Genomic DNA, 24156 nt, shown 5'->3' with positions numbered 1-24156 from the left:
ATAAAATGTATCGCTGTTTCCTTAAAAATATTGTGCAGCACAGCCGTTTTCAACATTGATGATATTCAGAAATGTTTCTTGAGCAGCAAATTATCATATTAGAATGATTTCTGAAGATCATGTGACGCTGAAGACTGGAGGAATGATGCTGAAAATTTACAGGAATATAATTAAATTTTAAAATATGTGACCCTGGACCACAAAACCAGTCATAAGGATCAATTTCTCAAAACTGAGATTTATACATCATCAGAAAGCTGAATAAATATCTTTCCAGATGTCTGGTTTGTTAGGAGGACAATATTTGGCTGAGTTACAACTATTTGAAAATCTGGAATCTGAGGGAGCAAAAAAAATCAAAATATTAATTTTCAATCAGCAACACATTAAACCAAAACAAGGATTGTGATTATTGTTGTACAGTGTAAGAAAATTACGCTATATTATTAAACCCTAAAAACCCTACTCTAAAAACTGTCATGCAAACCGCCAATCCACAGAAGAAGAAGAGACTTTTGTTTTGCTCACGTGGTGTGTGCGAAAGACTTTTATTTTGAAATGCAGTTATCCGCCAGCTAGTAAGTTTCTGAAAAAAAAAAAGTCTTCCGATAGTTGTGAGCTGATTGAATACTTTCTGTAAACGTGGACTATCCTGGCTAGTGATGTTATAATCCATAATACAAATCACAATTATTATCAACTGTATAACAGCACTCAAATTGTCAGTTATCATACGAATAAATATAAGAAGTTGTCTGATCTGTTAGATTACGTTAGCTGTTAGCGGATTGGTGTCAGTCTTGGCTGTTTGACGCTCGGCAGGTAAGAATAACAATTCATTATGTTTATAAACAATGTCACATTTCACATTACTGAACCTGTTTAATAAAGATTAACATTAAGAACGATGATTGTGTCGACATCGGGCTATTTCAGTGCTAGCATGACTGCTAAGCAGCTGTTGGTCGATTGATTTATTATTTCCTTTCGATGATACGATTCAACGCTATTTCGTTTTTGTTTTTTTGTTTAATAAAAAAATATGAATAATAAAACATTTATATAATAAGTAGCTCAGAATAAAATCAAATACAAAATAGCAGTAACCAATTGGTTTGGTTTTGATTTCAATTACAACACTACTGAATCAACCGTAGTGTTGTATTTCATATTATTTTATGATTTAGTTATTAAAATATTAAAATCTGACAATGTTAATTTAATAATAAGTGCAGTTCATGTCACTTCCTTATAAAATCACCTGGTAATTACGAATAATCAATCAATAAAAAGAGTATTTGTTTATTTTTATTATTATTATTTAATTATATTCTTTATAAAATAAATAAAGTAGAAATAAATAATAAGCACAGTGTATGTTAAAATCATCTAAATCTGAATAATCAATCAATCAATAAAAGCAGTCTTGAACCATTCTCATTAATTATTAATAATAGAAGCTGTGATTATTTAATAAAATGAATGGTGTCTGATTTGTTGTCCTGTTCAGAAACACCATGAAACTCTACAGTCTGAGCGTCTTGTATAAAGGCTCAACGAAGGCCAACCTTCTGAAGGCGGCATATGATCTATCATCATTCAGTTTCTTCCAGAGATCCAGGTGCAATATCTACAATGATTAGTTTGTGCATATCTCTTTATATGCTTTTATTAAGCTACTAATTTGTTTCAGAATGCCAAAAAAGCTGCTATCATTGCAGCTGACTGTAAACCGTTTGCTTTGCAGTGTGCAGGAGTTTATGACGTTCACCAGCGCGCTGATTGTTGAGCGCTCAGCATTAGGAACCCGTGCGTCTATCAAAGAGCAAGGTCAAGATGAAGTCTTATTAAATGTTTGCCACTGGCCTGATTGTAGCTGTTGAGTTTAATTATAGCTTGGCTTGTTCAGGATGAAGGGCTAGTTATTAGGTTTACTGTGTAATTAGAGCTCCAAACTGATCCAGAGCCACAAAAACAGAATACTAGAGATATTCAGAAATGCATCCCACTTCAGCACTTAACCTCTAAAATAGTACTTAAGTTCATTTTTATATGAAGTTTTATATAAAATTCCTTTGTTTTTGAAATATTGTTAGAAGTGTACTGTGACAGTGTTATTTTAGTATGACTAAGATACTATTATAGTTTTTTTAATATATATAATTTCCGTTTAAATGTTTAAAAAAATATATCTTTTATTTAAACAATTTATTATTAATACACATTTCATTAAATTAACTGTCACCTTGGCATCTAGCCATATATTTCATTTAATTTCAGTGAATTTTTAAGTAACAGAATGTTTTTTAATGGTTTTTATTTTAGTTTTAGTTTTAACTTTAATAACCCTGTCTGCCAAATTCATTATTTCTATTAAAACTTGTATGTCATGTATTTTTATATATTTTTACATTTTTAATTAAGTTGCAATTTTAGCAGGTAAAATTATAATCAAGTATGTGTGCTTAAGTATGTTAGTCAACACCTTACAATAAATGTATTTATTTATAGCATTACAAAAGATTATTAAAACAACTTAAACATGACACAAAGTGTACATGACGTTAAGTACGCTTAAGTTCATAGTCTTGAAAGTATACTCTCTTTACGTACAATTACATGGATTTTTATTTAAATAATATTATATTGTCTTCAAGTATAGTCTTTGTAAAATAAACTAAGATTTGAGGTGCACATTCACTACTAAGTGTTTGCAGTGGCTGCTCATAAAAGCAGTGGATTCATTGTTTATTTGTTTTTTCCTCGTTAGAGTACTTGTGTCACGTGTACTTGCGGAATGACAGTCTCGGTGCTGTTGTGATCGCAGACAGTGAATATCCCTCGAGAGTCTGCTTCACTTTACTTGATAAGGTGTGTCATGTTGACTATCTGTCTGTCTGACTATCTGACTATCAGTGATGCGTGGGTTGATCCAAAATGAGCGGGTGCTTGCAGTCACCCGCGGTAATCCGCCGTTACGAGTCATCAAAAAATATTTTTTATGATATTCGGGTCGCGGTCGGTCGGGTCGTTTGAAATAAAGATGCCAATTAAACCTTTGTATAGTACTAGACACTATTTTGAAATACATAGGCCTACACTTTATTGGCTGAATAACTGGCGCGAAGATGACGCACGAGCTCAGTCTGCAGGTAGAGTTTGAGGCGGCGAGAGAAAAGGTGAAGACTGGGGAGCAATGACACTGTTTTTGGTCAAACATGATTTTGACGACTTCATTAAGTTTTGTTTTATAGAAAACTCTTTTTAAAAGATTTTCGTTTTGTATTAATTGTATCTTAATTTTGATCAATGTTTTATCAATCAATTGCCTGTATTTAATAAATAAGAAGCAAATAAATAGCAGACAATTTAATGAGGCGCCAGCACGATCACTTGCATTGCATGTGAACTGGAGGGCGCCGAAACTCAGCTTGTGCCTCACAGATTTGAGAAATATAGGCTATATATTACAGAAAGCTTGAAATGTCTACTTTTAAACCAAAATATTCAAACCATAATAAATAGGCTACTCTCTGATTATGTAATCCATATGAAATGAGCATTTCTCTCTGGCGTTAGTCCGCATCGTCAACTTCATCTTTGCAGCGACACAGAAAACACAAGTTTATTACTAAACAATTAAATGTCTCCTTGCTAATTTAGACACATTCATAATCATTACTTTAACCGGTTCTTTGCTTGCGGTCTTAACGCTTATTATCCGACCCCACGGAATGAGTGAGCGGAGCGGAATATTCAGAAATGCGCTCTCCGCTCACGAGCTCTGATCTGAACAAATCCGAACCTCACTGTCTGCTGAACTTGCAGAAACATAAAAAAAAAAAATCATGAACTTATTGACGATTTTTTAAAATAATTCTTGCCAAAATTTGAATATATTAAGGTTTTTTTGTTTGTTTTGCCTAGTTCCTATGTCTATGGCCCAATGATGCTACGATGAGCATTTACTACTTTTAAAAAATGCGGGTCAGGAAGCGGGTCGGTACAATATTTAATTTTAATTTTTTTGCCGTCCGAGTTGCGGGTGGGTTAGTTGAAAACGTCGGTCGGTTGCGGGTTGTTTATACACTGACCCGCGCATCACTGCTGACTATCTTGCTGACTATCTATCTATCTATCTATCTATCTATCTATCTATCTATCTATCTATCTATCTATCTATCTATCTATCTATCTATCCTATCAACATGTTAATAATGTTAGAAACATGCTAGTGACATGCTAGTAAGTTGCTAATCATGCTAGCGACATGCCAGTCACTTGCCAATCATGCTAGGAACATGCTAATCATGTTAGAAACATGCTAGCAACATGCTAGTAACTTGCTAATCATGCTAACAACATGCTAGCGACATGCTAGTCACTTGGTAATTATGCTAGTGACATGCCAGTCACTTGCTAATCATGCTAGGAACATGCTAATCATGTTAAAACATGTTAATAACTTGCTAATCATGCTAACAACATTCTAGCGACATGCTAATAACTTGCTAATCATGCTAACAACATTCTGGTGACATGCTAGTAACTGGCTAATCATGTTACCGACATGCTAGTCACTTGGTAATTATGCTAGTGACATGCCAGTCACTTGCTAATCATGCTAAGAACATGCTAATCACGTTAAAAACATGTTAATAACTTGTTAATCATGCTAACAACATTTTAGTGACATTTTCTGCATTTCAACATTTTCTGGTCAGGCTTTCTCAAGCCAACTTAAAGTTTGTCTTGACAAACTTTATCTAGTTCAATATTAAAAATATTTAAATCCTTCAAAATTCAAGCTTTTAATAGTATTTTTCAATCAAATCCAATTCAGTTAGATTCAATTCAAACTTCTTAAATTGTAAAAAAAACTTAAGTATTAAACTTCAGTCTTTTTAAACTATTTCAATTTTTTTTAAAATACTTATCCTTCAAACTTTAAGCTTTTTAAACTGCTTCAAAATTTCTGTCTTGATTTTCTCAAGCCTACATCAAACTTACTGTCTTAGGTGTTATCAGTATAAAGACTGTCAAACAAGTTTACAAACTTTTTTTTTAAATGTTTTTTTGTATATGTAAATGAAATTTAACTGTGCACATTTAAATGAATACTATTTAAATGCCAATTTATATAAAAATATAATTTTAAATATATTGTTTTAATGGTTCGATATGACCATTTTCTCTCTCTCTGATGGTTTTGTGGTTGTCTGTAGGTGCTGGATGAGTTCTCCAGACAGGTCAACAGTACAGACTGGCCGTCTGGTTCTCCGGCAACCGTTCAGTACACTGCACTGGACAGCCATCTGGCTAAATACCAGGTACCTTCTGGTGACTAATAGTGAAACTGCAAGAAAAGCCGTGCAGTGGAATGTCAGTATTGTTTATTCAAGGGTTTCAAGGGCGCTTGATTTTATCACCCATAACAGTTTCAGTATTTCCTGTTTTACAGAATCCACGTGAGGCTGATGCTATGACCAAAGTGCAAGCAGAACTGGATGAAACCAAAATTATTTTGGTGAGCAAATAATGATTTGAACAGTGTGTATTAAAATCCACCCTTTTGGATTGTTACAGTCATCTGTTTCACTTGCACTGATATTCCGTATGCAGGGCGTGTAAGTGTGCTGTCATTATACACAGAGGAGAGTTTGTTTGTCTTTAATGCGTTGGCATTTGTATGTTATATAATATGTGTTTCTCCAGCACAGCACAATGGAGTCGCTGCTGGAGAGAGGAGAGAAGCTGGATGATTTAGTTCAGAAATCTGAGCATCTGGGAAACCAATCAAAAGCATTTTATAAAACGGTCAGTACTTTACATGCAAATGAAACGCACGTCAATGCTGTTTTTTTTTTACTGTTGTGAGCTTCATTAGTGGTGGTTTCCAAAACAATCACTCTTATTATCACTCATTTATAGCCAGTGATTTAAACACATTCTTAAAACCAAGTATTAAAGGAGTCATGAAGTTGTATTTATTATTATTATATACTGTTGTCTGAGGTCCACTTATGACGTTCATGTGGTTTTTTTACATTCAAAAACATAAAAAAAAGGGATATTTTCTACCCTAGTTTTGAAGCCAGCTCGAGAAACGCTGGTTTTTATGTGCGTGCCGCATTGAAAACTTGGAAGTAAACCCCCACCGCTGTGATTGGATAACAGTTTTGCATTAGTAAACTAACTGTCTGTGTGTCTGTTTGACAAGCTGCGTCCTTCATAGATTAAGCCATCTGTGACTTTAGACACACATACACAATCAGGCTAGGGCTGCAACTAACGATTATTTTGATAATCGATTAATCTGTCGATTATTTTTACGATTAATCGGTTTATGTACTTATATTTTAGTTTTTTCCATTTTTTCCCCAAGTAAATTATTAATAAATGGTCTTTATCATTCAGCATAGATTTAAGAGATTTTAACCATTTTGCACTGTCATATCCTCATCAAAAATATACCTGGAGTTGTTTTATTGTGTTAGTAATCCTTTGTCGAACTCTTCTGCAATCAGAACACTGACCCATACTCTAGCAAATTTCACAAGGAGATTTCAAATAATGTTTTCACCATGGCAGTCCTTAGAGCTCCTAAAGTAGTTTAACATCCCGAACAAAGCTTAAGGAATCTTTCAGAAAATATTTTCACGAAGAATAAGGATAAAACAGAATAAAATTGCAGTGCATTGTATTTTATTATTTACTGGGAAAAAGCTTTATAGCTTTTGCTGTGAAATTGTAAACAATCCTTCAAAAAAAGTGCCAATGGCATGAAACCTGAATGGAACTCACAATTTAAAGTAAAATCCATCAGAAGGTTGTCCAGAAAAAAAAATAGGACACACACAAAAAACCTGCTGTGTGAAAAAGAGCATTGAATAATACTTAGAAAAAAAAGTGCATTTCAAATATCTACATTTACCTCTCTCATTCAGTCATAATTAGGCTGCACGACTGAATTTTGAACTGGTAAACCACAAACTGATCACAGAACATGTTTGTAAAGCTTTAAATGTTAACTGTTAAAAAGCAATGTTATCAGCTTTTACGACTAAACATTTGCAAACAACATTGTACTGGAGAATCTGCACAAATAAAAGTCTTAGGGGCCGTTCACATATCGTGCCTAAAAACGCGTGGAAAACGCTAGGCGCGCCGCTTTCTCCTTCTTTCCAAAGCGCTCGCGCAGAAGCGCCCCTGAGGCGTCTGCCTTTGATAAGCAACCGTGACGTGCTCTCTCCTTGAAGACGCGGAAATTTCAGCAAAGGATAAATGGATTTGCAGCTCAAAAAATCGCTTGCAGTAGCTCTGCTACTAAATTTATTTCAAAATGGAAATCCATATACAGCTATGAGCAGCTGTTCCTTCATCTTGACTGAGCTTTTAACGTTGTTACGGGAAAGGATGAAGCTGATTGGTTAGTTCTTGTCACATGACCCGCGGTGCGCTTGCTGCATTCTGAAAAGTTTAAATGTTTTTAACTCGATGCGGTGCGGTGTTGGAAATAACGAACTTGAGCGCGCAAAAGACGCGATATGTGAACGTTCCCTTAAACAATGCAGTAGTGCAGAGTTTACAGGTTACTCTTCTTTTTTAAAGGCTGCAGAGACGCTGTTCGGGAAGCACGTGACATAAAACAAGGCCAGCTATTGGCTATTCGCTACTTCTCCTGTTGTACTGGCTGAGTAAAACCTCCGGTGGCTCATTACTGCCACACTTTGGTCACCGCAGATTTGAAATATGCACGAAATGAGCCGCTTACGGCAAATAAAAGTTATTTAGCAACGAATCGATGACTAAATTAGTTGACAACTATTTTAATAATCGATTTTAATCGATTAAATCGATTCGTTGTTTCAGCTCTAAATCAGGCAATGTCAAGCGATCTCTAACAAAGCAATAGTGACAGTACAAATATTTTGATATAGAAGCCCAGCATCACTCTGCAATTCCAGCGTCAACTGTGTCTTGTTTACAAAGGAATCAACGGTGAAATGAAGTGAACAAACACTCATTGTTTCAATGTTTAATTTTCTTTAAAAAATAAAGTTCAACCACGCTTTCCTAATATTTGAATCCAAAGTAAGTTTATGCAACAACTGCACAATATTCTGCAATCTTTAACGACATGTTTATTGCTTGGTTTTTTGATCCGGTTTAGAAGCACTTATGTTATTTCCCTACAATATCATGTGTGAATCAGTGGGCGGGGCTACAGAATTATGCATTGATATTCTACTGTGGAGGCGGAGTTTAATCGATCTATTACATCATTCATGACATGACCCCTTTAAACCTATCAGCTACCTTCATGCAAGACACCCCAAATACTGAGAAAGTTGGCAGTGTGAACAGGCAGCTGCTCACAACGTCTTCAGAAGATCTGATGTAATGTTGATGTTTGTATGTTCTAGGCACGCAAGCAGAACTCGTGCTGCGAGATCATGTGATCGTGATCAAGTCTCTGATTGGACTGGACTCTTCGGCCACATCTCCTCTCTGGTTTTCTATTTTTCCCCCTCTCTTTCTCTCTGTCCTGGTGTAGGCTGGTGCTTTTATCAAGCAGCAGTAATAGTGAATGCACGAAACGGCCGATCTGACGATATACAATAATGGGCTCCGAGGGGGCTGATTTCCCATGATGCACCACACTCACACTGCCATCGGTTTTCATGTTGTGTGAGAACTTTGTTTTCTTCTTGAGGGTTCCTCAGGGTCTGGCACAAGCTCGAAACGGATCCGGATGAAGCATAGAGGGGTTCGAGTCAAACGTCCCCCCCCGTGCCTTACTTGTGTGTTGATATCAGACTGTTGAATTAGCCTTATCTCAACGGAGGACATGCGAGTGAAAAAGCTGCAATCTCTGTATTTTGACTCATTATTCAGCGCCTTGTAGAGTGTACATGTAGCGTGATTTTTTTTAAAGATGTGAAAACAGTAAATAATGTGTTAATTATTGATGTGTTCATAACATCCTCAATATTGTGAGTAAGTGACTGACCAAATTAAATGTTTGTGTACAATTCTAATGCTTTTTTCTCTTGAAAGTGTAAATACATTACTGAATGGTATTGGCTTTGGTTTCCTGCATCGAGAGTCGTGATTGCTATTTGGATTTTAATACTTAAGAAACATTCCTTCAATATGTTCAGCTGGTGGTTGATAACGTACAAGTGTTGTGATGTTTGAGAGTAATAATAAAGCCTTAAAGTGTGGTTTGGTGTGAAATCAGCCCCCTTGATCCTCGTGCGATGGTTGTGAGTGTAAATCTGAAACAGTGTTAGTGATTGATCACATGACTCTCACTGGACCTCTCAAATGCTGTATCCAGTCTAATGAGGCTTTGCTGCTAACAGCCTGAAGGCTCGACTCTTGAGTTCATCTGCTTTTTCTCTTTCTTTGAAGCTTAAATCTTCATGCACTGAAGGTTGGGTAAAGCCAGCAGTATCTGGGTGAACCAGTCAAGAACATGTCCGGGTCTTATTTTATCTCAGAGTCAGAAGACACAAAACTAAATCTATTTTGGTTAAAGAAAATCAAATTTCAGACTTTTTTTTTTTTTTTTGCATTTTGACAATTACAATTTTCAATTTCCCCCCCAATTTGTGATATTGACATTTTCTCACTGAATTGTCATGAGAATTAAATGTTCTTATTTTGTGAAGAAAATATGTATGTTAATGCATTCTTTTAAAATTTTCAAAATTTAATCATAATTTATTTATATTTTTTAAATATAATTAGGACCATTTATATTCTTGCATTTCGACAATTGAGAACAACTTCCCCCAATTTGTGATATCAATGACATTTAGTCCTGTTTTCTCATGAGAATTTAATGTTATTTGTAAAAAGAGTGCATTCGAATGCATTCGTTCAAAAACAATTTAATATTAGGACTTTTAAATGCTATTTTGCTTTTATTTTGAAAATCTCATAATAAGGACTTTTTATATTTTTGCATTCTGACAGTTAAGAAAAGTTTTTCCCAAATTTCTCCAAATTTGTGATATTAAAGATTTTTTTTCCTGACCAAATGTTCATTATAATAACATTTTCTCATTTCTAAAAATGAGATATTATATATATATATAGAGAGAGAGAGAGAAAATATAATCATATCGCCAGAATAATTTAAGAAAAAAATGTTAAAGTCAGGGAAATGTCTTGCTGTAATGAGAATTTAAGGGCAAATTTTTATTTTATTTTTAGCTTTTTTTGTGGGAAATATGACCCATCCATGTTTTTTTTCTTTTTCTGTGGGATTCACTCATGGTGTCTGTCCCAGCCGGCACAAGAGGAAGGTTTTGTGTGATTAACGTGTTGAACTTGAGAATCTGCACATCTAAAACTCATCACTATGACATGTTCAAAAGTTATGCTTTTTATACATTCATTGAGAGCGTCGTGTGTGTAGACGTTTATGTTCAGTGAAGGTTTTTCAGCACAGGAAACATGACAGTGTTATATTAATATCTAAATGAGTGTGTGTTCAATCTGTGTGCTTCTATCTGCCCTCAGCAATTTAATGTCAAGTTACACTTCACGTCTACTACTAACTAACTAACCAACTAATGATGTAGTGTGAGAACATTTGAGGTGCCTTTTTCTGGTAATTGCTAAATCAAACCAACTCATTTAAGAAGAACACAAGCATTTAGTGATGTCTCAGACTAGTTGCTCCCCTTCACATACTCTTTAATTGTACTAATATTGAATATGTTGATTAATAAATACTTAGCATTAACAAAACATGCCTTTCATTGGATTCCATCCAGTAACCTGCATCATAGTGAGTCATGTGATCAAATGAGTAGTTGATGTCAAAATCAAATTACAACTCCATTTCTGCATTTTACACAGATATAAAAGCATTCTGTCAAAAGGTTTATATTAGCTGACAAACTACTCAACTGTTAACATGAATAAGAATAAATCGGTCATCTTTCATGTAGAAATCACAGACTGGGAAAGACTAGCTCCTCTTGCACCGGCTAGAAGTGGCTCTTTATGCTGTGCTTCAGAATACAATTCATTTATGAAATATGTCGTTCTCAAATTAATGTACTGATTTTTTTTAAAGTACTTATAAACAGTCAAATACTGATTTAACTTAGAAGTAAAAAGACATATTTTATTAAGCCTATTTTTGAGGACTTTTTGCGGTGATACTTTTAATTTTCTCCCTGAATTCTTATGAGAACTATATGTAAAAACCAAAAATAAACCCATGTTATTAATAATAATAAAACATGTTGATGCATTCTTTCGACAATGATTAAATTATTGGGTTTATATAATGATATTGTATTAAAAATATACATTTGTTAATTACTTTTTTTAATTACTAATTTTGTGGTGTAAATCAGCTGAAAACATGTTTAAGCACCCAACCTTTATAACCAAAATCAGAACAAGACACTTTATGAAGTATAGAGTGTTAGTATTAATGAAACGCGATATTACATGTTCAATATTCACCAATATCATTTCACACAAGCAGTGAGACAGGAATCCTCCTCTCATGCATGGCTGATTCTGAAGGACTTTATAATTTCGATGACAATATTTATAATCAGGATGATAGTCTCGGTTCAACTAGTTCTGTCAAGATTCAATCCAATCCCAATGTCTCTAGACTCTTGTGACGTTAGGATTTTCCAGCCTTCCTTTCACACTTCTTCCTCGTGTAACGAAAACTCTTCAGTGGATTTTTGCCTCTAGAATTCTTCTGCAAACGCAACAGAAATAAAAATGGCATTCATTCAGAGACCTATTAGAAGATCGGTTTTTAAAGTGATTATTGTTAAATAAAATCATAAAAATGACTTGTAATAAACGTTAACTGCAATAAAATATATTAAACAATTTATATAATACATTTAATTTATTTCTAATTTTTGTTTCAAGTTTAAGTACTAAAATAATAAACTAAAATAAAAATTAAGTACACACTAATGTAATTGAAATAAACTTAAAATGATTATTTTTATTTTTCCTTTTTTTAAGCTGAAGTACTAAAGTAATGATAATATAACTAGAATAAGAATTATTAAAAAAACTTGTATAAATGACAACACAACTAAATGAATAAAACTTACTAAAAATAAAATTCATGATTTTTCATTTTTGTTTAAAGCTGAAACTAATACTAAAATAAATAATAATATATGAATAAACTAGAATAAAAATTTATAAATACAAAGTAATATAATTGACAACAACAAAATACAACTAAAACTTAAAATTATCTTAATGATTTGGCATTTTTGTTTAAAGCTGAAGTACTAAAATAATAAAAATGTAATATAATAATAAACTAGAATAAGAACTCAAAAATACAAACTAATAAATGACAACACAACAAAATTAATATAACTTTTATAAAAAAAAAAGAAGTGAAAACAGAATACAAAAAACTTAATTCAATAACAAAAAGCACTATATCAATAATACTAAAATCACATTGCTGCTCAACTCTTAACCAAAATGCCATTATTATATCAATATGAAGATATAATGGTGACCTAAACTTATTCATTTTTAAAATGTTTAAGTAAATGAATGATTTGTATTCTAACTTTAAAGTTAGTTAAAGCTAAAATAAAAAAAAATAAAAAACAAATTCCAAATTAAGCTGGAATAAAATCAAATAAAATATAAACATTACACGAAAACTAAAAACTAGAATAAAAACTAAAATTGATGAAAAATAAATAAAACTATGCCCCGTTCAAGTAAATGAAGCATCTCACCTTAAAGCTGCTCAGCATCACGCCGCCTGCTTTAATCTTCTTTTTCTTTCGTCGTTTCAGAGGATTGACGAGACTCTTCAGCGCCGTCGGGACTGAATCAGACATGAAAATGTGTTTTGACGATCTATGTGTCTTTGTGTCCTATATATAGATGAATAACAAGGCAGTGAGTCCTTACTCAGGTAATCCGGCACGTTCTTCAGGTGAGGTTTGATGACGGCGGGGTGAAGGTCTTTATCGTGTCGCAGCAGCTGCAGGTCTCTGGGATTGTCTTCGAAGTACGTCTGTCACACACAAACACCAATCATTCGACACGACGCCAGATGAAGCGCTTCAAACCAAGCACGTTTAAAGAGCCCAAACCTTGAGTTTCTCTGAATTGAGCAGCTCCTGTTTGATCTCCTTCAGTCTGGCCTCCTTCACCGCCTGCTTCGTCACCGATCGCATGGCATCCTGGGTAAATTAAAGCAGACGAGAGACTCCTCAGTCAGTCGAAAGCACAAACAGCTTCAGTGCAGCGTGAGGACACAAACATACCCGACATCTGTATCTGAAGCCCTCGATTTCCTCCATTCTGAACCCGTACGGCTTCAAAACACTGTCATGTGTGACGTCTGGAAACAGACGAGGGAGTTTAATGCATCATTCTTTTGTGCCTGCATTTACATCAAATAAATAATAACACAATACATATTGAAAATATAAAGGGCTCATATTCTACACAATACCTGCATTGTTTTTATTTATACTAATGTCAGTTTAAAGCACCAAGATTCCAATACAGTAGTTGCCGAGCAACACACAAATGTAAACAAACGTGGCTCAGCCAATCAGAATCAAGGAGCGGAATTCTCAGTTTTACAACAGAATATTAGGCTCTGAAGAACAAAAGCAAGCCAAATTTGAGTTTTCTGAAAACTATTTTTACCTCCAGTAAGAGCGTTTTCGACCTCGGCGAGCATTTCAAGCTCTGTGTGTGATATGAAGGACAGCGCAGAGCCCGGGTTGTCCGCACGAGCCGTTCTACAGAGAAGCGGGAAAAAATCTGTGTTGTTATTATTGACTAAAACTATTAGAAATTATTATTTTTTTATTAGATTGGAATAGAGCTGAGAATAATACATACTGTATGTGACCCTGGAACACAAAACCAGCATTAAGTGTCAATTTGTTTTTATTGAAGTTTTATTGATGCATCATCTGAAAGCTGAATAAATAACTTTCCAATGATAGCCTATGGTTTATTAGGATCGGACAATATTTGGCAGAGATACTACTATTTGAAAATCTGGAATCTGAGGGAGCAAAAAAAATCAAAATATTGAGAAAATCATCTTTAAAGATGTTCAAATGAATTCTTAGCAATGCATATTACTAATCAAAAATTAGGTTTTGATATATTTATGGTAGGAAATTCACAAAATTTCTTCATGGAACATGATCTTTACTCAATATCTTAATGATTTTTGGCATAAAAGAAAAATCGATAATTTTGACCCTGTGTTTTTTTTTGGTTATTGCTACAAATATACCCCAGAGACTTAAGACTGGATTTGTGCTCCAGGGACACATTTAAATTGAGAAATCAAGTTCAAGTTGAAGTGCTACAATTATTTAAATAAAACTGAAATCGTTATTTACAATATACAAATAAAAAACTATACAAATAAAATCTAAATTCAAAATATGAATAAAAATACAGTTTGAACTGAGATTGTGAGGCCACATTAAAGAGCATCAAAACAGCATTTATTGTTTGAATTTCCTCTTAAAATGAATAGAATTTGAAAGCGGAGACTGTTTCTTAATGCTAACCGCATGGGAGGCGTATAATGTATATAATGTCTGAAACTGTATTCACGCAGACTTAAAGCTCAATCTTGGGATTTAAGAATTGAAGATATAGAAAACTAGGAGTCTTCTGAACTGATTTTCTTCAGCAGTAATACTTCTGTGCACACCTGCCGACGCGGTGGATGTAGGACTCGACTGAAGCCGGGAAATCAAAGTTGATCACATTAGACACGTTGTGGAAGTCGATTCCTCTGGAAACGCCATATTCCTTGTCTTTTCCTCTGGAGGAAAAAACAACAATAGCATTCATATTTAAAACACAAATAGTTTTCAACACACCAGACTTTTTTTAAGAGAAGACAGAATAATATTTAATGTTCGAATGTTTTGTGCATTACTTCTTTTTCTTCTTTCCTTTCTCCTGGGCTTTCTGGGAACGTCGAGCGGGATTCTCCAGGCCCTGTTCTTCGGTGGCGATGATGTAATTGTAGAAGCCTTGATTAAACTGAGTGATAATGTGACATCTGAAAAACACAAAAGACAAATACAGCATAAAAACAGCATTTGCTACACATTTAACATCTACAATCTGATGTATCGGAGTTATTCAGAGCATAGAGTAATTCTACATATTAGTGGTTAATATTATTTTACTCCCACCTCATGCCTTGCGTACATCAGCAGGAGAGAAAAAGGTTTTTCAGAGGAGAATATAGTTAGAATTTTTCATATTATTTAAACAAATATGAACTTTTTCTGTAGAATAATTTTTTTTTCTATTTATGATTTACTTTTTGTTTCAGTTTCTTTCCATTTAGTAATTTTAGTGCTTCAACTTTATTTGTTTCAAAAATATTTTTAATAATAATCCTGGAAGTGACTTGACACCAGTGTTATTTAAGTATCAAAGTTATTGTTTATATTTTGAACTAGACTTTAGGGGTTTTATCCCACATATATATATATATATATCTCTTTATCCATTAAGGAATTGTCTATAATTTCAATTTTTCCATAATTTTCTATTTATGTTTCACTTTTTGTTTCAGTTTCTTTCAATCTAGTAATTTTAGTGCTTCAACTTAAACTTATTTCTAATTTTCAAAAATGTTCTTCTTGTCTAATATTTATATTTTATTTAACAAAAAGTTTTTAATAATAACCCTGAAAGTGACTTTACACCAGTGTTAAGTTTCACAGTTTTAGTTAAAATACTTTGAATTTAATTTAATTTTTTAGAATTTTTGTTGAATGTTTTTGCAATTTTTAGAATATAGTATATATATATATATGTATATGTATATGTATATATATATATATATATATACGTATGTGTGTGTGTGTGTGTGTATATATATACACACACACACACACACACACACACACACACACATACGTATATATATATATATATATATATTACACACATTTTAATATTATTATTAATTTTAGCTGTTAAAGTAAATTAATGTGTGAAATTTTCTAACTAAAATAAAATGTTTTTTTCTTTTATGCAATTTTCTATAATGTACTGAAACTTTACTTTAAAAAGCAACAATTTTTTTTTTTTTTTTTTTTTTTCAATATAATAACCTTGCAGATAGTGCAGCAATGACACCCTGCAGCTTTTATAAGAAAGTAAGCAGATTATAGTCTCATTCCTGCTCTCCTCGCTCACCTGGAGTGAATGGGCAGCTCAGAGTTCAGGACACACGCAGGGATGCTGAACTGCTCCAAAAACAGCTTGAGTCGGTAACAGCGGTCCACATCTCTGACGAACACCAGCGACTTCCCTTGAACCAGGCCGAGCTTCAGGAGGGTGTAGATGAGCAGGAACTTGTCCTCCTCCTCACATCGGACGCTGTACTGCTGGAGCTGAGAGCTGTCGGGCAGCTGAGATCCCTGGAGCTTCAGCATGACCTGTGACAGACGGAGGATAAGCGTCAGATCCAGCCAATCACACCAGCTGCTGGCGCTGATGCCGCTGCACTCACAGGATTGTGGAGAACCAGCTCCTTCAGGGCCTGGACGTCGTCGCTCAGCGTCGCAGACATGAGGAACGCCTGGTAGATCTTGGGTAAGTGACTGCAGAGGTGAACACAGACAGATACTAGATGCTAGAGCTCTATCAGGGGTTCTGCAGGATGCTACATTTAATACAAGTTGTATTTTCAAACTTTGAAGTGCTGCTAATACAACTTCCAACAGATCTTCATTAAAAAAACAAATGCGTTCAAACACTAGAATATGGAAATAACTTTTACTGTAGCTTCTGATGACACTGCAATTGTCTTGTCTAGTCTTGTTTTCTAGAACCAATATCTAATGATTTTTTAATCAAACTAGATGCAAAATGTTAATATAAAAACTTGTGTTTACTGAGAAATTAATCACAATGAATTGAGTTTATGATTGAAAGGAGAAAAAATACTGGCCAACAGGTTGAGAAACAACAACTTCATTCAGACCACAAAACCAGACATTAGGGTCAATTTTCAAAATTGAGATGTAAACATCATCTGAAAGCTGAATGAATAAGCTTTCTTTGATGTATTGTTTGTTAGGATCGGACGATATTTGGCTGAGACAACTATTTGAAAATCTGGAATCTGAGAGTGCAAAAAAAAAAACTAAATATTGAGAAAATCATCTTTAAAGTTGTCCAAATTAATTCTTAGCAATGGATATTACGAATTAAAAATTAGGTTTTGATATATGGGTAGGAAAATTACTACGGTAAATATCTTCATGAACATGATCTTTACTTAATATCCTAATGATTTTATATACAATTCATTTGGTGCGAGCATGCATGAACTGCATGGATTTGTGCTGAATGTGCCCAGGTTTATTTCTGCATTTCACTTTCAGTCTCACATTAAAATAATGCCTCTATAATTTATGCTTGCTTTATGCTTCTATGTATTCATTTCTGTTCTGAATATGGTTGAACTTATTGTGGAATGATGGGGACTAAAATACATGCTTATAATGTGTGCAACGGTTTCATTTTAAAATGCAATATTGACACAACTTATTTCTCTCAACAATCCAGTTTTGACTCGACTTGTTTTCTGGAAAATATGGTATGACAAAAGGTAATACAGCTAACAAGACATGCAGGTGATGTGCGTCTCATGCTGTTTTGATGAGAACGTACCACAGCAGGCTTTTAAGGTCTGCTTCAAACCCAAAGGAGAAGAGTAGATCAGCCTCGTCGATGACCAGCATCTCTAATGAAGTCTGAAGCTGCAGGTTCTGGGCGTTGATGTGGGCTTGAACACGGGACGGTGTGCCCACCACAATGTCTGGCTTCTCCATTAAAATCGGCCTGTAAAAAAGATTTCATCACACTCTTAAGAGACTTAAATGAGATTCAAAAAATTCCTCAATTAACTTGGTTTAGGGTTATCATTAACCAAAACTATTAAAAACTGAAATAAAGCTAAAAAATAAAATACAATTATTAGTTAAAAATGTTTTGTACTAATTGAAAATTAGAAATGTTGCAATAGCAACTAACCAAAATAAGTTTAAATAATAAATGACTAACTTAAAAAATAAATAAATAATTAACCTAAACGGTAGTATTTGTTAAAAAAAAAAAAAATAAGAAAAATGACTAAAACTTAAACAAAAATTAAAACGAAGACTAAAATGTACAAATTAAAGCTAATTCAAAATATTAATAAAAACAATGATAGTATATAAATAATACTGAAATGTAACATTTAATGAAACACCCATTCTTAAGTCATTTCAAACATTTCAAGACATATATTAGCAATTTTTATTATAGGTCCTTATGTAGATATAACTTCTTTATCGACATTGAAAAATATTTCACTGTGGTACGGACTTCTGTGCCGATATATCTGCCTTCCCGGAGATGTCGGCCACTCGCACGTCTCTGCTGCAGAACGCAGTGAGCTGTCGGATCATGGTCTGGACCTGCTGACCCAGTTCTTTGGTCGGGACCAGGACTAGAGCTCTGACGGCCTGCTCTCGTACAGTCTGGACAACACAAACTGTGTGTTATATACTTGAACTGACTCCTCTGTCATCCAGGCCCGAGTGAGTGTAAATAACGTGTCACCTGTTTAGACGTGAGGATTCTTTGGATGAGGGGGATCGCGTAGGCTGCGGTTTTCCCTGATCCAGTTCGAGCTCGGGCCAGCAGATCTTTCCCCTCGAGCGCCAGCGGTATGGCTTTCTCCTGGATGAGGGTGGGCTGAGACCAGCCTAAATCCGCCAGAGCCTGAGAGAGAAACAAACACAGCTTCATCCCAATCACAAGTGGACAGCACTCAAAAATACCGCAAAAATGTGTTTGATTTGTAAAACCAACATGCAAAATTCATGAGAAATTCAATTGTTACAAATGTAGTCACATTAATTAATTTATATATATATATATATATATATAATTTAATTATGTATATAAAATTATATAATTTAAAAAAAAAGAAAAGTAAATGATTATTTGCGCGCACACACATATATATATTATATATGTGTGTGTGTGTGCAAATAATCATTTACATTTTTTATTTACTAATTTATTAACTCTCCTTTAAACATTAGTTGTTTTTTTCCTTGTATGACAGCAAATAATCAGAGTTTTATTGTTTTACTAACGTTACAGTATTCGACCAGGAACTATAATAACCACATAACTAAATATAAAAATGGCATTTACGGGAAACATGTTTACACAGAACGAATCGCTGGCATAGATCCTAATAAAATAGATATCCTAATAAAATTAATACAATATCACGTTACTCGTATATCATGTAACGACAGTGCCGATGTTAGCATAAAAACATAATGTAAATGCATTCAAACTGCACTAAACCAACTGATGATAGAATTTCGAGGTAGACAGACTTTGTATTATTAGCACGACTGTTTTATTTTACCTTTAATACTCGATCATCTAAACCCATCTCATGAAAGTGTACACTGCCTTCCTCCATCTTCACACGTGTGTTCTTCTTCTTCTTCTTCTTCCTTTTAATGGCGGTTGGCAAACAACTTTTAAGTGTGCATTACCGCCACCTTCTGATATGGAGTGTGGATCACAATAGCCTTTTCTCACTGTCACTACTACCCTTAAATAAATAATTAAATAAATACATACATAAATAAGCCAATAAATAACTTCATAAATATCTAATAACATTATTAATATTCATACATTATTATTATTATTATTAAATACAACTTCCTAAGACAACTAAACTCATATCCTTCTACTCAGCCCTGTTTTATTCAAAAACACAAATATCGCTCTATACCCAACATGCCCTGAATTCATTTGTAATATTTCCTTCATTTCAAATCTAATTTTTTCTTTCCTAAACCAGTCTTTCAGCCTCATCCTTTCCTCCTTATACCTATGACAATTAATAATTACATGTTCTACTGTTTCGTTAATATTACAGACCTCACACATCCCAGTCTCATGTTTCCCTATTATTTTAAGCGTACTATTTAATCCAGTATGCCCAAATCTCATTCTCGAAATAATGTCCTCTTCTTTTTTATTCCTATTATTTTCTCTCATACCTCCTACCCTCTTTTGGATACTGTAGTACATTCTCGCTTTTGTTTCTATATTCCACTCCTCTTGCCACTTCTTTCTCATTTCTGCTTTAATTATGCTTTTAACTTCCGCCTTACTATACCTTATTACCATATCTATCTCTGTTTTTTTTGTAGCATTTTTGGCATATTTATCAGCCAATTCATTTCCCTCTATTCCTATATGGGCTGGAATCCAGATGAATTTTATTACCACTCCTACTCTATTGATTCTATAAACAGCTTGGGCTATTTCCAACAAAATATCCTGTCTTGCTTCTGAATGCATGTTCTTAATACTGGTTAACGCACTGCTTGAATCTGACCCTATTAACACTTCCCTTGACCTACTATTTTCAACCCACTCAAGAGCTAAGAGAATGGCCAGCATTTCTCCTGTATACACTGACAATTTATAATTTACTCTCTTATTAAACATAACATTCTTTTCTGGTATAATGAACGCAGCTCCTACTCTATCATCTTCTGTTTTTGATGCATCTGTATATATCTTAGTAAACATAGAATACTTCTCCTCTAGGTATCTACTAACCTGACTCCTATCAATATTATTCTCTTTCTTCCACTCTAAAAAATGCAAATCTACCCCAAACTCCCCTAATAACCAAGGTGGAACATTAGATAATGGCACAGTTGGGCTTACCGTAATATCTCCTATCCCTATTCCATTGACTGCATTGCTTATTATCCAACCAAAGCTCTTAATCTGTCGTCTTTCCCTTTCTTGACAAGGTTGTAACACCCTCTGAGTCGGGTGACTTCCATTATGCCCTTTTAAATTTGCCCAATACGTTGACGATATCTGATTTCTTCTAATCTCCAATGGCATTTCATTCATTTCTACTTGTAATGCTGCTACTGGAGTTGTTTTAAAAGCACCACAACATAGTCTCAGCGCCTGACTTTGAATAACATCCAACTTTTTTAATAATGTTCTTGAAGCAGACTGGTAAACTGCACATCCATAATCAATAACTGCCCTAATTAAGCCAATATATACTGCTTTCAACGAGGTCCTACTTGCTCCCCACTCTCTACCTCTCAGACACCTTACCACATTCAATATTCTTTTACATTTTTCAACAACACTCTCAATATGTATTTTCCAGTTAAGTTTTTTGTCAAACCATATCCCTAGATATTTAAAACATTCCACTCTCTCTAGATTTTTGTCATAAAGTTTAAGTTGAATCGGTTCTTGATTTTTCCTTTGAGAAAAACAGACTACTTTGGTCTTTCCCACTGAAAACCTAAAACCCCATTCCATTCCCCATCTCTCTACTTCCCCAATTGCCTCTTGCATCTTCCTCACTAAATATTCTATATTTCTTCCCTTTTTCCACATAACACCGTCATCTGCAAATAAAGCAACAGTTATAGATCTATCAACTCTACTAAACACTTCATTTATCATAATTGAAAACAAAACTGGACTAACTATACTCCCTTGAGTTCCATTTTCCACTAAATACTTTGTACCTACTTCTTTACCTACTCTTACTGCGATCCACCTATCAGTTAAAAAGTTCTTGATCCAACTATACATTCTCCCTCTTATTCCCATTTGATAAATCTTAATCATTAGTCCTTGTTTCCACAACATATCGTACGCCTTCTCAACATCAAAAAATACAGATACTATACTTTCTTTATTAATTTGAGCTTTCCTAATTTCATTCTCTAAACATATAGCCGGATCTATTGTGCTTCGTCCCTTTCTAAACCCGCTCTGGTAATCCTTTATCAATTTCTTTGTCTCCAAATAATACTTTAATCTTTCATTTATCATTTTTTCCATAATTTTCCCTACATGTGAAGTTAAAGCAATCGGTCTATAACTTTCTGCCAAAGTCGGATCCTTACCTGGCTTACATATGGGGACAATAATTGATTCTTTCCACTGTTTTGGCAAACATCCCACTTCCCATACCTTATTATATAACTTTAATAACATTTCTTTACTCTCATCATTTAAATTTTTTATCATACAATAACTTATTTGATCATTCCCTGGCGTTGTTTTTCCTGACTTTCTTAATACATTATTCAACTCACCCATTGTAAACATCACATTTATAGTACTTTCATTTTCCCCATCAACTTGTATTACTTCGACACTATCTCTCACTGTTTTCTCCCTCTGTATCTTTTCCTCATTACTCAAATTACCATTACTATGTACTTTAACAAATGTCCTTGCCAGCAACTCTGCTTTACCTTTGTTCTCTACTATTACTTTCTCTCCTTCTTTCATTATAGGATATCCATACTCTCTTTTATTTCCTGACATTCTCTTTATCATACCCCATACTCTATCTAATGGTGTACTTCTTCCTAGAGATTCACAATACTTCCCCCAAAAGTTTTTCTTAACTCTCTTTATTGTCTTCCTTACCACAGCCTGCTTCCTTTTATATTCAATTAAATCCTGAAAGTTATGTGTTCTTTTCAAAACTTTAAATGCTTTATTTCTCTCTTTTATTACCTTTGTGCACTCTTGCGTCCACCATGGTACTATTTTCTTTCTACTACTGCCTCCTCTTCTTGGTATTGACTCTTTTGCTGCATCTAAAATAATACTACTTATTTCCTCATTCAGATCTTCAACTCCCTGATATAAACAAACCTCCTTTAATTTTCCTTTGGACAAAATTCTAAACTTGTTCCAATCTGCTTCCTCAAATTTCCACCTACTTACTCTCTCTTTCTTTTGCATATCCCTTTCTATTCCAATTTCTGTATATACAGGATAATGATCACTCCCTATAGTACTTTCCTTATTTACTTCCCAACTACTTATCCCTACCAAAGAATGGGACACCAACGTAAGATCTATTGCGGTTTCTGTACCCTTACTTAAATTTATCCTTGTACCAGACCCATCATTTAGACATACTAATTCCTTTTCATCCATTATTTCTTCTAAAATTTCTCCATTTAAATCTTCACTTTCACCCCACACCTTACTATGTGCATTAAAATCCCCGCACCAAATAATTTTCCCTCTCCACTCCTCCAGTATTGACTCTAGTTGTACTCTCTCTAGCTTTTTACATGGGTTATAGAAGTTAATCACTTTAATCTTTTCTTTCTTGTTCCATATTTCAATAACTATTACCTCTAATTCTTGTATTGTTTTTAACCTCCTATATACTATACCCTCTCTAATAAATATGGCACACCCCCCTCCAATTCCATTTCTTCTATCTTCACGTATGATATTATATCCTTTAATAATGAAATCCAGATTAGGTTTGAGCCATGTTTCCTGAATGCAAATGATATCTGGTTTCTTTCCTAGTTTATCAATAAATCCCTTAAACTCATATCCATTTGCTAACAAACTTCTAGCATTCCATTGAATTACCAACATTAAGTAATGTTTTGAAAAGCTGTATCTGCATTCCCTTCTCCATGGTTAAGGTCAGCATGTATCTTTTCCCATGACAAATCTTTCATGTTTAAGAACTTAGCTGCTGCCTTAACTATGATTTTAATCTTCTCTGTTTTTGTTTTTGCTTGTTCTGAACAATTTATGACATATGCTACAAAAAGCACTATCCTATCCATTGACATTCCTGTATTTTCCTGTTCTGACCCCATTTCTTCCTTATTCGTACCACTGTCTTCTTTTCCTCTTCCATTATTACATATTTTCACAGCCTCTGCATATGTTACTTTCTGATTTGATTTCACTTTTTGAACCTCTACTGCCTTTTTCCGGACTTCACAGCCCCCATATGCTGCTGTGTGGTTCCCTCCACAGTTACAACACTTTATTGTAACATTACTCCCACATTCTCCATATGCATGTTCTCCTCCACATCTACCACATCTCTGTTTCCCTTTACATACATTTGCAGTATGCCCATACCGCTGACATTTGTAACATCTTAACGGAGGAGGTACATATTCTCTGACGTTAAAGCTCATGTATCCTACCATCACTTTCATAGGAAGCACCTCATCTTTAAACTGTAGCAGTACG

General features: G+C 34.1%; 2 protein-coding genes across 2 annotated transcripts; one reads left to right on the top strand and one right to left on the bottom strand.

The window, feature by feature from the left end:
- Positions 1-551: 551 nt before the first annotated feature.
- On the top strand, positions 552-9227 carry ykt6 (YKT6 v-SNARE homolog (S. cerevisiae)). Its single transcript, XM_059544832.1, has 8 exons — positions 552-822; positions 1511-1621; positions 1748-1830; positions 2771-2871; positions 5226-5330; positions 5462-5527; positions 5716-5817; positions 8427-9227. The coding sequence occupies exons 2-8, from the start codon at positions 1518-1520 to the stop codon at positions 8460-8462; spliced, it is 597 nt and encodes a 198-aa protein (XP_059400815.1). The 5' UTR covers positions 552-822; positions 1511-1517; the 3' UTR covers positions 8463-9227.
- Positions 9228-11392: 2165 nt separating this feature from the next.
- Positions 11393-19555, bottom strand: ddx56 (DEAD (Asp-Glu-Ala-Asp) box helicase 56). Its single transcript, XM_059545369.1, has 14 exons — positions 19484-19555; positions 18658-18819; positions 18421-18575; positions 17722-17892; positions 16556-16646; positions 16240-16481; positions 14960-15085; positions 14729-14842; positions 13696-13790; positions 13305-13381; positions 13131-13220; positions 12946-13051; positions 12768-12859; positions 11393-11743 (listed from the first exon to the last, which is right to left on the bottom strand). The coding sequence occupies exons 1-14, from the start codon at positions 19538-19540 to the stop codon at positions 11663-11665; spliced, it is 1659 nt and encodes a 552-aa protein (XP_059401352.1). The 5' UTR covers positions 19541-19555; the 3' UTR covers positions 11393-11662.
- Between the last annotated feature and the right edge of the window lie 4601 nt (positions 19556-24156).

The sequence above is a fragment of the Carassius carassius genome, chromosome 49 (assembly GCF_963082965.1).
Source record: "Carassius carassius chromosome 49, fCarCar2.1, whole genome shotgun sequence".
Taxonomy (NCBI): Eukaryota; Metazoa; Chordata; class Actinopteri; order Cypriniformes; family Cyprinidae; genus Carassius; species Carassius carassius.
This window is presented reverse-complemented; position numbering and strand designations above follow the sequence as displayed.